The 12,186-nt window shown below is 35.9% G+C and overlaps 1 protein-coding gene across 1 annotated transcript in view; it reads left to right on the top strand.

Annotated features, from left to right (window-relative positions):
- The window catches only part of LOC134839211 (3-hydroxyisobutyrate dehydrogenase, mitochondrial-like), a 32,207-nt gene extending 24,840 nt beyond the window's left edge, over positions 1-7,367 (top strand). Inside the window, exons 3-6 of the mRNA XM_063854687.1 lie at positions 2,145-2,400; positions 2,905-2,981; positions 6,400-6,556; positions 7,021-7,367. Of these exons, the coding sequence (XP_063710757.1) occupies positions 2,145-2,400; positions 2,905-2,981; positions 6,400-6,556; positions 7,021-7,188 (658 nt within the window). The 3' untranslated portion in view covers positions 7,189-7,367. The remainder of the gene's footprint in view (positions 1-2,144; positions 2,401-2,904; positions 2,982-6,399; positions 6,557-7,020) is intronic.
- Positions 7,368-12,186: the final 4,819 nt, after the last annotated feature.

Consider the following 12,186-nt stretch of genomic DNA (forward strand, 5'->3'; position numbering starts at 1 on the left):
AAAATTATGATGTTCGCCAAAAACAAACGTCCATCATCCATCCTTCGAATTGCAGAAGAACTATTCTAAAAAACTCTGTAAAACCCGGATGGGTGGAACCTGATCTAAACTACATTTTATGATTGGATAAATTAAATGTTTTACCAATGTAAAGTATTTAATATTAACCAATCATGATCCATCTAACTAACAACCCACTTATTTGTAAGTGCTGAAGTTACTTGTAATTTCAGCACCAGAGAGATTTGAATTTAACTTAGAAATTAGTTGGACTCTCCCGAGCACTTCAGCAGCCGCAATAAACCAGTATACCCTAGATCTATTGAGCCTAGCAGAGACTAGTTAAACAACCTGAGACTAGATAGTATAAGAGTAAGATTAGGATCGGTATTAGACTAAGAAGTTGCACGAATCTATCCGGCCGAAAATAAGATAGCGTGACGAGCAGACGGTGTACCCTATCCGAAATTACTCTATGAGTTAACGGTCCTAACTCAAATCCCCACCTCTTCTCTGAACGTCGATATACAGTTACATGTATCGACCCGACCCATCGACTTTACAATTGTTAAATGGAGGTTGTCGGTAACCTAACATGTTCGTAGGCAGATCAGATCTGCCATCATTGGAAATAATTGCTGAGCTTCCGTTTCCTGTAAGCCAAACAATTTGATTCCACAAAATGGAGTACAGATCTAAACTTTGGAACTACTCATCTCTGTTTCCTTTGGTACTGTTTTACGACATCTAATTTTGGCTGACCGACACTGAAATTTTTTAAATGGCATCAGCGGCTCGAATTTTTGCTAATTTTCAGTGGAAGCCCGTGCAAAATTGTTGGGCAAACCGACCAAAAAATGCTAAAAATTGTTTATATGCCGCAGAAGGGACAGTGAAAGGAAAAAGGAGAAGCTAAAGTTAGGTTGAAATTTGAATTGCATGAGGCGAGGCTGGTCGATGTGTTTCGCCGAATTAGCCACTCGATCGGATTTTATAGGATTGATCCCTGGAGTGTTCAATTCATCGCATCTGCAAAAAATTGCTTTTTTTCATGTTTGATTTTTCACTTTAGCGAGCTAGCGAGAGTAGTGTATTAGTGAAACTCTACTGTTTTCCAAGCTAACTTGCAAATAAACGTGTTTATTTGGTGGTACTTGTGCTATAATGACGATCTCTAGCATTGAAAATTTCATGGAATCTGTTCTCTGCTTCATGAGAACAGATTTTCTATACTGTTCTCGGGCATGAAGGCTCTGTTCTTTACAACAAAATGTAATATCAAGTACTGGTTTGATTTAATGAGTGAAGTTCTGCATTATATTTCCATTTGACGGCTCTTTTTCCTTTTCCCTCCACCTGCAAATTTTTACAAGTAAAATACTGTTCCCATCATTTGATTGTTATGAAAATTGACATGCGCACTAAATAGGGCATGACAAACATATTTGGTCTTAATAATCAATCTTGTAAAACCACTCACTGCACCATAAAACTCATGCTCATGTGAGGAGGGGGTGAAAGGAAAAAAGCCTATTTGACTCTTAGTAATACATACGGACGCTTAACAATTATGGCTAGGACGCATAATCACTATGGCTAATGTTTGCCGATCGTTAAGCGTCTGTGGCTGAGAGGGAAGGACGTGCGACTCCAAATCCGAAGGTAGCAGGCTCGATTACGACACAGTAAAAGTTTTATAAATTCTACTTATTTCTACTTTTTATTTCACTTTATAGATCAGCTTTTTTTATGAAACTCTCATTTGCGAAGTTCAAAGAATAGGCTGATAGCAACTCGGCGGATCTCATTATCTACCCTTTTTCACGCTTTCTGAACACTTTTTTTATCTGTCATTTATACACTTGTATATATATTATTTGTCCTTCTATACTCATTGAAAAAATATCTTCTTTTTCCAAATGATTATATAAGTTTTAAATGCCTCGCTCTTGTATTACTAATTTGAATAAATTGTTCGATACCTTGGCTTAAAATTGTTCCAGGTTGATGATACTGAATCAACTCTAACCCTGTTTTGATGCCTGATTAAAGTGTCTCGTGAAGCCCAAAAAAGTGTACTGGGTTTTTCCTAGTGCTGTAGTTTTGTTATTATTCTTCTTACAATGTGCCCATAACTGTTTCAGTGGTCCAAACAAAGACACTCTTTTGCTGGACTCCTCAACAATAGACATAGACTCAGCCCAACTGGTCCATAAAGAGGCGGCCAAAAAGGGTTTCTCTTTCCTGGACTGTCCGGTGTCTGGAGCAGTTCCAGCAGCCAAAGCAGCCACTCTCACATTCATGGTTGGAGGCGACAAAGAGAAGTATGAATTGGCCAAGGAGGTTCTGCAACCGATGGGACAGAAGTTCTTCCATTGTGGACCAGTCGGTGCAGGACTGGTGCGTTAAATGTTTTTGATGCGATTAAAAAGCCTCGTTTTTGATGCGGTTAAAAAGCCTTTATATAAGCAAATGTTTTTTTCCAAAATAAGCGCACATAGGAAAGTTTTTCAGCGCTTAATATCTATGATAATATTTATATACGTCATCATAGATGTATTTTGTGAAGGGTCGACCAACTTGATTTCATGAGCTCTTTAAAATCAATGCAGAAAACATATTTTGCCAAGCTATCTGCATTATAGTTTTTTTTTATTTGATAAAAAGGTAGGAAATGTCAATATAGCTGTGCCAAAAACACAAATGACCATTTTCGAAGCTCTTTGAGTGCGTTCAAAAAGTTTTATGGTTTAAAAATGGGTCTTTTAAAATGTTATGAAAAGGGGTGAATTTCAGGGGGGTGGGTGTTTGCTCGTCTGTCAGTACTTAAGGTCTGGTGTATTAACTAGACGTGAAACTTCTTGAACTTCTATGAACTAATTGCGTCTCAAGTGCTTTGTTTAGACAGCAAAGATTTGTAACAACATGATGCTGGCCATATCAATGATTGGAACCTCAGAGACATTGAACCTCGGCATCAGGTGAGCGAATTCCCTTTGGTCTGGGACTGAATTGTTTATCATTTCTATCACAATTCTGGAATTGTGACAAAAATGATATCTGCGTAATGATATCTGCGTAATTTTTTTTGCTCCCTTATGATTTTTGAGTTAGGGTCTTTACTGTTTTACGGCTAAGAGTTCAGACAAAAGTTGTTGTTTAGCTTTTGATTAGTTTTAGCCAACCACATAATAGAGTTATGATCTAAAATAGTACCGACATCGTGGCTGGAACATGAGACAAAAATTACCTTTGAGTTGACGAAAATGCGCTAATAGAAATTATGTCAAAAACTAATTTCAGAAAGCATTTCTTTCCAATGGAAATTTCACTCTAGCATTGGAAATTGCAAAGCATCTGTTTTCTGCTTAGTTGCGACTAGTGGTTGTCATCTTTTAAGCGTCCGTGGCTGAGTGCTTAGTGCGTGAAATTCATAATCTCTAGGTCGTAGTCGTTCGTAGGTTCGAATTCGAGACGTATCCGAATTTTTACTAATTCGAGACGTATGTTTTTTTTCTTATTGCAATTTTTAGAGCTGCCTTTTGCCGTGTTCTCTAGTGTTTGCAAAGCGCACCGTCGCCTCTGTGTGAAATTTTAATAAGATATCATTTATGTCGGTTGGTTGAAAATCATTGACAATGTTCTCTGTAGTTTTTTTCGGAATTTTTGATTGATCAGTTTTCGTAACCAGTTAACGTTTTTGCTATTTAATTAGTTAAGCAACCGGAATTAGTTAAGTAATCGAGCAATTTCTAACCGTAATCAGGCCAGTGGCAAGCACGATCGCCTGGCAACCGGAAAACGCGCAGATCGATCCACATGATATCCAGACATTTTTTTTTTGTAAAATTGGTTTGAATGTAGAAAAAAACGCCAAGGCATTTATGTTCCTTACTTTCTTCGAAAGTCGGAACAACAACGCTTGTGGTATTATAATACCTGTCCTTTTCCTATGTAATTGCCATATTTCTTTCATCATGGGCTATTTTGCTAAAATAAAGCGCATTCATTCACTGCTGCGTGGCTTACTGCTAAAATTCATGTGAAAATCGGAGTAAACAAATAATTTGTTTTTTTGTTGCAGTAGCAATTTTCTTGCCACAGCTATATCCGTTTAATAAACGATATTAATTCCTAATAATCGAATCCGCTAATAATACGCTTGTAATCGAAATCCCCTTTAGTGTTCAAGAGCTGCTTTTTACCAAAACCTGTCATTGGTCAAGAGGACTGGTTTTATAGATTCATCTGATTTAAAGATAGTGCATTTCTGAGATTCGAATGCGATCGAAGATCTTGGATTTTTAGTAGTACTCGGATTTATAAAAATAGCAAGTTTGTTAAATTTTGAGAACTTCGACGCTAAAGTGGTTGCTTTTTTGCGCGCTCCATTTTAAAATTTAGTTTAGGTTGATTACTAAGTTTCCTCTGAAACTAAGATTACCCAAAAATCATCAATAGCATAATTTCTTGCGATTTTTTTCGATATGTTATGAAAAGGGGTGAATTTCAGGGGGGTGGGTGTTTGCTCGTCTGTCAGTACTTAAGGTCTGGTGTATTAACTAGACGTGAAACTTCTTGAACTTCTATGAACTAATTGCGTCTCAAGTGCTTTGTTTAGACAGCAAAGATTTGTAACAACATGATGCTGGCCATATCAATGATTGGAACCTCAGAGACATTGAACCTCGGCATCAGGTGAGCGAATTCCCTTTGGTCTGGGACTGAATTGTTTATCATTTCTATCACAATTCTGGAATTGTGACAAAAATGATATCTGCGTAATGATATCTGCGTAATTTTTTTTGCTCCCTTATGATTTTTGAGTTAGGGTCTTTACTGTTTTACGGCTAAGAGTTCAGACAAAAGTTGTTGTTTAGCTTTTGATTAGTTTTAGCCAACCACATAATAGAGTTATGATCTAAAATAGTACCGACATCGTGGCTGGAACATGAGACAAAAATTACCTTTGAGTTGACGAAAATGCGCTAATAGAAATTATGTCAAAAACTAATTTCAGAAAGCATTTCTTTCCAATGGAAATTTCACTCTAGCATTGGAAATTGCAAAGCATCTGTTTTCTGCTTAGTTGCGACTAGTGGTTGTCATCTTTTAAGCGTCCGTGGCTGAGTGCTTAGTGCGTGAATTTCATAATCTCTAGGTCGTAGTCGTTCGTAGGTTCGAATTCGAGACGTATCCGAATTTTTACTAATTCGAGACGTATGTTTTTTTTTCTTATTGCAATTTTTAGAGCTGCCTTTTGCCGTGTTCTCTAGTGTTTGCAAAGCGCACCGTCGCCTCTGTGTGAAATTTTAATAAGATATCATTTATGTCGGTTGGTTGAAAATCATTGACAATGTTCTCTGTAGTTTTTTTCGGAATTTTTGATTGATCAGTTTTCGTAACCAGTTAACGTTTTTGCTATTTAATTAGTTAAGCAACCGGAATTAGTTAAGTAATCGAGCAATTTCTAACCGTAATCAGGCCAGTGGCAAGCACGATCGCCTGGCAACCGGAAAACGCGCAGATCGATCCACATGATATCCAGACATTTTTTTTTGTAAAATTGGTTTGAATGTAGAAAAAAACGCCAAGGCATTTATGTTCCTTACTTTCTTCGAAAGTCGGAACAACAACGCTTGTGGTATTATAATACCTGTCCTTTTCCTATGTAATTGCCATATTTCTTTCATCATGGGCTATTTTGCTAAAATAAAGCGCATTCATTCACTGCTGCGTGGCTTACTGCTAAAATTCATGTGAAAATCGGAGTAAACAAATAATTTGTTTTTTTGTTGCAGTAGCAATTTTCTTGCCACAGCTATATCCGTTTAATAAACGATATTAATTCCTAATAATCGAATCCGCTAATAATACGCTTGTAATCGAAATCCCCTTTAGTGTTCAAGAGCTGCTTTTTACCAAAACCTGTCATTGGTCAAGAGGACTGGTTTTATAGATTCATCTGATTTAAAGATAGTGCATTTCTGAGATTCGAATGCGATCGAAGATCTTGAATTTTTAGTAGTACTCGGATTTATAAAAATAGCAAGTTTGTTAAATTTTGAGAACTTCGACGCTAAAGTGGTTGCTTTTTTGCGCGCTCCATTTTAAAATTTAGTTTAGGTTGATTACTAAGTTTCCTCTGAAACTAAGATTACCCAAAAATCATCAATAGCATAATTTCTTGCGATTTTTTTCGATATGTAGTTTTTACGGCCACTGGACAAACTTGCTTTATACATGCCGGCACAATAAAAACAGTTTAATTTGATAAAGTACTTGATAGGATATTATTTAAAACAGTAGCCAAAATTGCTAAACCAACCAAAGTTTCTCATTTCATGAACAAATATGTTCCTTATCATACTCATGTTTCTCAAAGGTGAAATGTTTCAGGATGGGACTGGACAAGAACCTATTGACTGAAATCCTCAGTGTGAGCAGTGGAAGGTCATGGTCTGTGGATACCTACAACCCAGTTCCAGGCGTTAAACCCAATGTGCCAGCCTCCAATGATTACAAGGACGGATTTGGAACTGCACTCATCACTAAGGTCGGTCGTATTAATAAGCTAAAACAACGACCCCAATAGACTGCAAGTATTTCGTCATTGCCTTGTATAAAAAACAGACTTGGTAGATTGGTTTTCCGCGTTCAAAAACTTCGTTTGTGACCTCAGAAAATGAGTAAATTTTGTTCAAAATCTTTCTTTTGAATTAGGATCTTCTTAGGCGATCAGTGCTCAAATTAACAAAAAAAGTGAAGAAAAGAAAAACGATACAATGTAAGCTTTGTTAAGTTTAACTAGCTTTACTTAAGTTAAAACTATTCATCCACTAAGAAAAGGACCAATGTGCTAGCCGCTCATCCCACTACCGTTGTTGTGACCCGGCTAAAAATAAGTGCATTTTCTTGACCCTCAAGCAAAGAGCACGTATCATAGTGAGCCTCGAACAACCAAAAGTTCGATTGAGAGGCCAATAGCTTAGTGGTAGTTGTTAGCCTACTGTGTTTCAGGATTTGGGTCTGGCACAGCACGAGGCAACTAAATCGAAGAGTGCCACACCTCTGGGATCCATTTCGCACCAGATCTACAGGACCATGTGCGCACAGGGATACGGCATCAAGGACTTCTCAGTCATATACAAAATTCTATCCAACGACAAACAATCTCTAGACGACTGAATGAACTTTGGAATTTTTTTGGAAAAACTAACGTTGGAGGCAATCTCAAAAGCAATGTTAACTTATTAATGTAAAAGAAATTTGTAACGGAGGATTCGTTAGTTTGTATTTCTGCTGTCGACTTGTATCTTCTTTTCTATCTAGCTATTTATTTGGAGAATTTATTTTTTTTATCATCAGTCTCTTATTTTTCTAAGTATAATTAGCCTGTTGTATCAGAGGATTGCACGCACGTAAAAATGTTTTTGAATTGCACTCAACTCATTTTTCAGTGTTAATGACCGAAGAGAATTTTTATCTAATTAGGTCGTGTATTTAAAGATTTTAACTGCAAAAAATATCTGCAAGGAAAAATTTTGTACCCGGTTGCATTACCGTTGCTAAATCGTTGTGATTAAGAAAAATTTTATGAGTGAATATTGAATGTGAAAGGTAGCAGACGCCTATTCCCTTCAGGATTCGACCCAAGGGGTCCCCCCCCCTTTGAATTATTTTAAGATATCCATTTTTGGCTGACGGACCCCAACAGTTTTCTAAAGGCGCCACTATATACTAATTTTGAGGAGGGAGCGCGCGCCGAAAAAGTGTAAATTTTTGGTCAAAAGTTTCCAAAAAAAGCCTAAAACGCTTTTTTGCCTGTTTTTTTTTTCAAAATTCTACCTGAGACGCCAAGCCAAAAATTTGGCCAAACCATGGTCTATTTAGTACTTTGGGAGAGCTCGGAAAATCAAATTGGTCGACCTAAAAAAAGGCGACAAAATCCTAGATCCGCCCCTGCACACGACCTAAAGATTTTGTATAATACTAGTTTAATTAGATGACTTTCCAAATGACTTCTCAAAATGTCTTCGAGAATAATTAAATGCTCAAATTAGCGAATCCAGTCACTTGTCTATTAGTTAACCGTTTCTCTTCGCGTCCAAAAGACATTAATAATGTTGTTATTATATACACAACGTTGTGGGTTAATTGATTGCATTCTTTACCTTTGCGATTGGCAAGGGTAATGCAGCCAGGTACTATATTTTTTCTTGTTGTTCGCAAGTGAGAAGGTTTGGTGTTTTGACTTGCTTTGTTCGCAAGTGAGAAGGTTGCGTGTTTCAACTTGCTCCATAATGAATTCTAAAATGTGTGATTTGGCCTTTTTTCACATAGATTACGCTATTTCTTAGGGCGTCGAAGGCTTGGGGGTTCAAGTCCGGGCAGAATCTGCCTTTTTGAACCATAAATTCTGCTTAAAAATTTCAATTTTCGGATTATTGTGTCCGCTTATTTTTTGCCGACTTAGTTTTTGTTGTATGCGCCTTTTTTGAAGAAGCAGCAATTCCTTTCATTTGAGAATAACGTTTTTTCTTTTTCTAATAGTGCAGGTAATAGAAATTTTAAGATTTAATAAAACTTTCATGTTAATATAAAATTTTAAGGTGTTTTTGGCTCAAATATTTTTGGCTTATGCTTCTACGGTTTTCTCGTTAAACTTCGATTTTGAAAATTTGCATAGCTTGAAGTTTTTTATACCGCCCAACGGGTGTCTAACCAATTTTTATTGGCTTGGTTACGGTTGGGTAAAAAATGGCTCCGGGGTAGATTAATGCTGATAATTATGATTTTCATGCTGTGATTGTTCCGACCAATTGAAAAATGGTAAGAAACTTTGTATTCGGGTGTGTAGTACTTTTTTTTTTATTACCATGCAAAGTCAGGTACCCCAAAAAATCATCAGAGAGAGTTGAGTGATGTATCATATTGAGGCCTTATCGTCATGATTTCGAGACAAACCGGTTTGAAATTTTTGGTTATTCGTCTTAATTCGAGCGAAAAAAAGCGAGCGAGCAGGCGTACAAAAGCCTAGTTTAATGGCTTTAAAGTTTATAATAGCCTAAATTAAAATGTAAAATTTAGTTTTACTGGAATAAGTTAAAACTTTTTTTAGCAGTTTAGCGGCTTTTTGGAAGAAAAAATTTCAAAAAACTGCAAAAATAATTCAACAAATGTTTGAAAATTTACTTTTTATACTGTTTTGTTTTTTTAGTAATTTTTCTACGGTTTTTTTCAATTTGCTCATTTTACTATGATTTTTCAATTTGTTTAGTCTTCAGTTTTTCGTTCAGCTCCTTTAATAACACCACGGCAAAAATAGCGACACTGATTTGAAAAAAAACTTCTCGTTTCAGCTTAGACTTGATAGACGTTTGAACTTCATAACATTGTCTGGTTTAGTGGCTGGGGTCTTTTTTTTTAGGCAAACTGCCGTACCATGATACCTTTGTTTTGTATCTTTGAATTGGATTTTTTTACCTGATTTAATACCTTCAACTAATTTAAGGTTTTTCAAATATGAATAATAGAAATTCAGGATCTTGTCAGGTAAAGATATCTCAGATCTTAATCAAATTGCAATTTTTGAAAGTCCAAATGTCGAGAAAAATTGTCTGAGTTTTTCCGTTTTTCTGATTGAATTGCTCGTAAAAATGGGTTGAAGCCAAAAAAATATAACAACTAATTCTCCAGTTTTTCAATGTTCTATTAGCCGTAATCATCTATATCTGCAAATTATAATTACACTTGCGTCAGCTCAGTGTATTATTAAGAATTTTGTTTCTAGCCCAAGTCGCAAATATTGGTGCCACTTATGGGGCACCTTTGCAGCTTTTTGATAGCATGTGCTTTGAAATTCGAATAGTAATAAGTTAACACAGTTGATGCATTTTTGATTCATTAAATGAACCGAAAACACAACATAACCATAAAAAAACTCAATTTCAGAAATTATCTAACTCAATATACCTCGCTATTTTTAAACAGCATAGCTTATACATAATCTGCCTTTATGCTTTGCAATTTGTTATAGTCCAAATTATTACTTGCAAATTTGCGTCTAATTGTATTTGGTGCCAATTTTGCTGTATCGCAGTGGCAACTTATGAGCATATGTAGCTGCTTTATTCGCGACTAGTGTTTTTCGGTAGTTAAGCGTGCGTGGCTGAGTATTTAGTGCGAGAAACTCAAAAACTCTAGAAGGCAGTAGGTCGCAGATCAAATTCTAGACCTAGCCGAACTTTTGCAAACTCGAGAATTACTTCTAGTTTTTCCTAATGCACTTTCTAAAGCTTCGTCTCAGTATTCAAGCATGCAGTGACTAGTCATTGTACTCTCGTCCCTTTTTAATGTCTTCGACCTGCTCAAATTGGGTCCATCACTCATATTTCAATCATTCAGCTCAATTCAACAGGTTACAAAGTTTCAAACACGTCTTTTCAATAACCCTGTTCTCTGCTATTTTTTCTTTAAGTTCTCAGTGTTACAACTCAAATTTCAATAATTCAGTTTATTTCAACAGGTTACAAAGTGTCAAACACAGGTTTTCAATAACCCTATTTTCTGCTGTTTTTTTCTTCATGCCATCAGTGTTAATAAATATGAACAAGCAATTTGAGTTGTCGACTAGCCAATTTCTACTGGTAAAAGTTTATATGTGAATTGAAAACTCCTCCAAACTCATCATTGTTCAAAATTTCCAAATAAGGAGTATTGCATCCAAGTTCCAGACTTTTTTCCTGTAAATAACTTAATTCGCAGAATGCGTAAATAGTAATTAGTATCAACTGTTCAATATCCACTGATGAGGTAATCGCATGGTCAGTGTATTGGTAGCATACATCGTTTGAGACCAAGTTAAGAATTCTTGTAAAGTAGAAAAAATATATATTTCGGTGCCAAAACTGTTCGGTTGATTTTCGGCGCTGGATGTTGTTCACCCTTAATTCTGTCGAGTTTTTTTCTCAATGTTTTTTATTTTGTTGATCTTATTTGATAATGATTGAATCGCACAACAAACTTTAAAAACATTTAGCCAACCCCACAGACCCTCCTCAATTAAATGGAAAAAAATCAAATCAATTTTTTTTTCGATTTAAGTTTCTACTCTAGCGATCAGCTTAATGTATTATTACTATTGCAAAAAGCAAGCGTTGTCAAACTGGAATTAAACAACTTGTGTAACAGAATCATTGAATCACTTGCATCTTAGATCAAAATGAACTCAAACTTCTTTGCGCTCCCGGCTAACTTAGCCTGGAGATAACAAATATGCCTCAAACGGCAAAGGTACTGGGTTTGAATCTGACCAGGTTCTTTTTTTAAACGTGAAATATTGTTTCCAATAAAATCGTCAGCCATTTATTTTATTGCCTGCTTATCTGTTGTCGGCATAGCTGTCACATCTTGACATCATTTTTTTGCGGTGGGTAATTTTCGTTAATTTTGATTTTAGCGTATGATTTACTCCTACAATTTGTAATTTTACTTACCTTGAGTTCGTGTTTCCTTCTTGATTGTTTTTTCGCTCAGAAAAAATTCCTCGGCCCAATTTATTTCGGCATATTTTTCATCGGCGGAAAGACCTTATTTTCGGTTGTTTAAAGGGAAACATAAATTGAAGACTCTTTTCAGCACTTTTCATTTTAGTTATATGTTCACCAATCGGTTTGCTGAATTTTTTTTTTCACTAAAGAAAGTTAGTTTAATATTCATTAGTTAGTTTAATAAGAACTTTAGTTTTTCTCAGAAACTTCTAAAAATTTTCAAAAAGTGGATCAATTGAAAAACCGCCTACTACCCTCTGTGTCTGTTTTGACTTCTAGAGTCTCTTCTTACTTGACCCCTCTGTCTAGAGCCGTCGAAAAAGCCTCTGAGGGAATATTTGACTGATGATTTTGATTTTTTTTCGTTTTCTCCAAAAATACCTCTCTCAAATCTGAGTTTTTGCTTTCAAAGAACTGAGCAGTTATGAAAAGCTTCCTGCAGAAGCGGCGACTCAGTAATTGTTCTACGAAAATTGTTATTATCTCCGTGGGAAAATTGGTTATCTCAAAATTTTACCCTTCTCAATTATTTTAGAAAAGAAACTACTAAGGTTTTGGACAAAGTCTAATTTTCGAAATCACATTTTCCGTGCGACATCAGTACAGCAATTTAATTCAATATCAAGCACGTACC

Source organism: Symsagittifera roscoffensis, chromosome 2 (assembly GCF_963678635.1).
Source record: "Symsagittifera roscoffensis chromosome 2, txSymRosc1.1, whole genome shotgun sequence".
In the NCBI taxonomy this organism is placed as follows: domain Eukaryota; kingdom Metazoa; phylum Xenacoelomorpha; order Acoela; family Convolutidae; genus Symsagittifera; species Symsagittifera roscoffensis.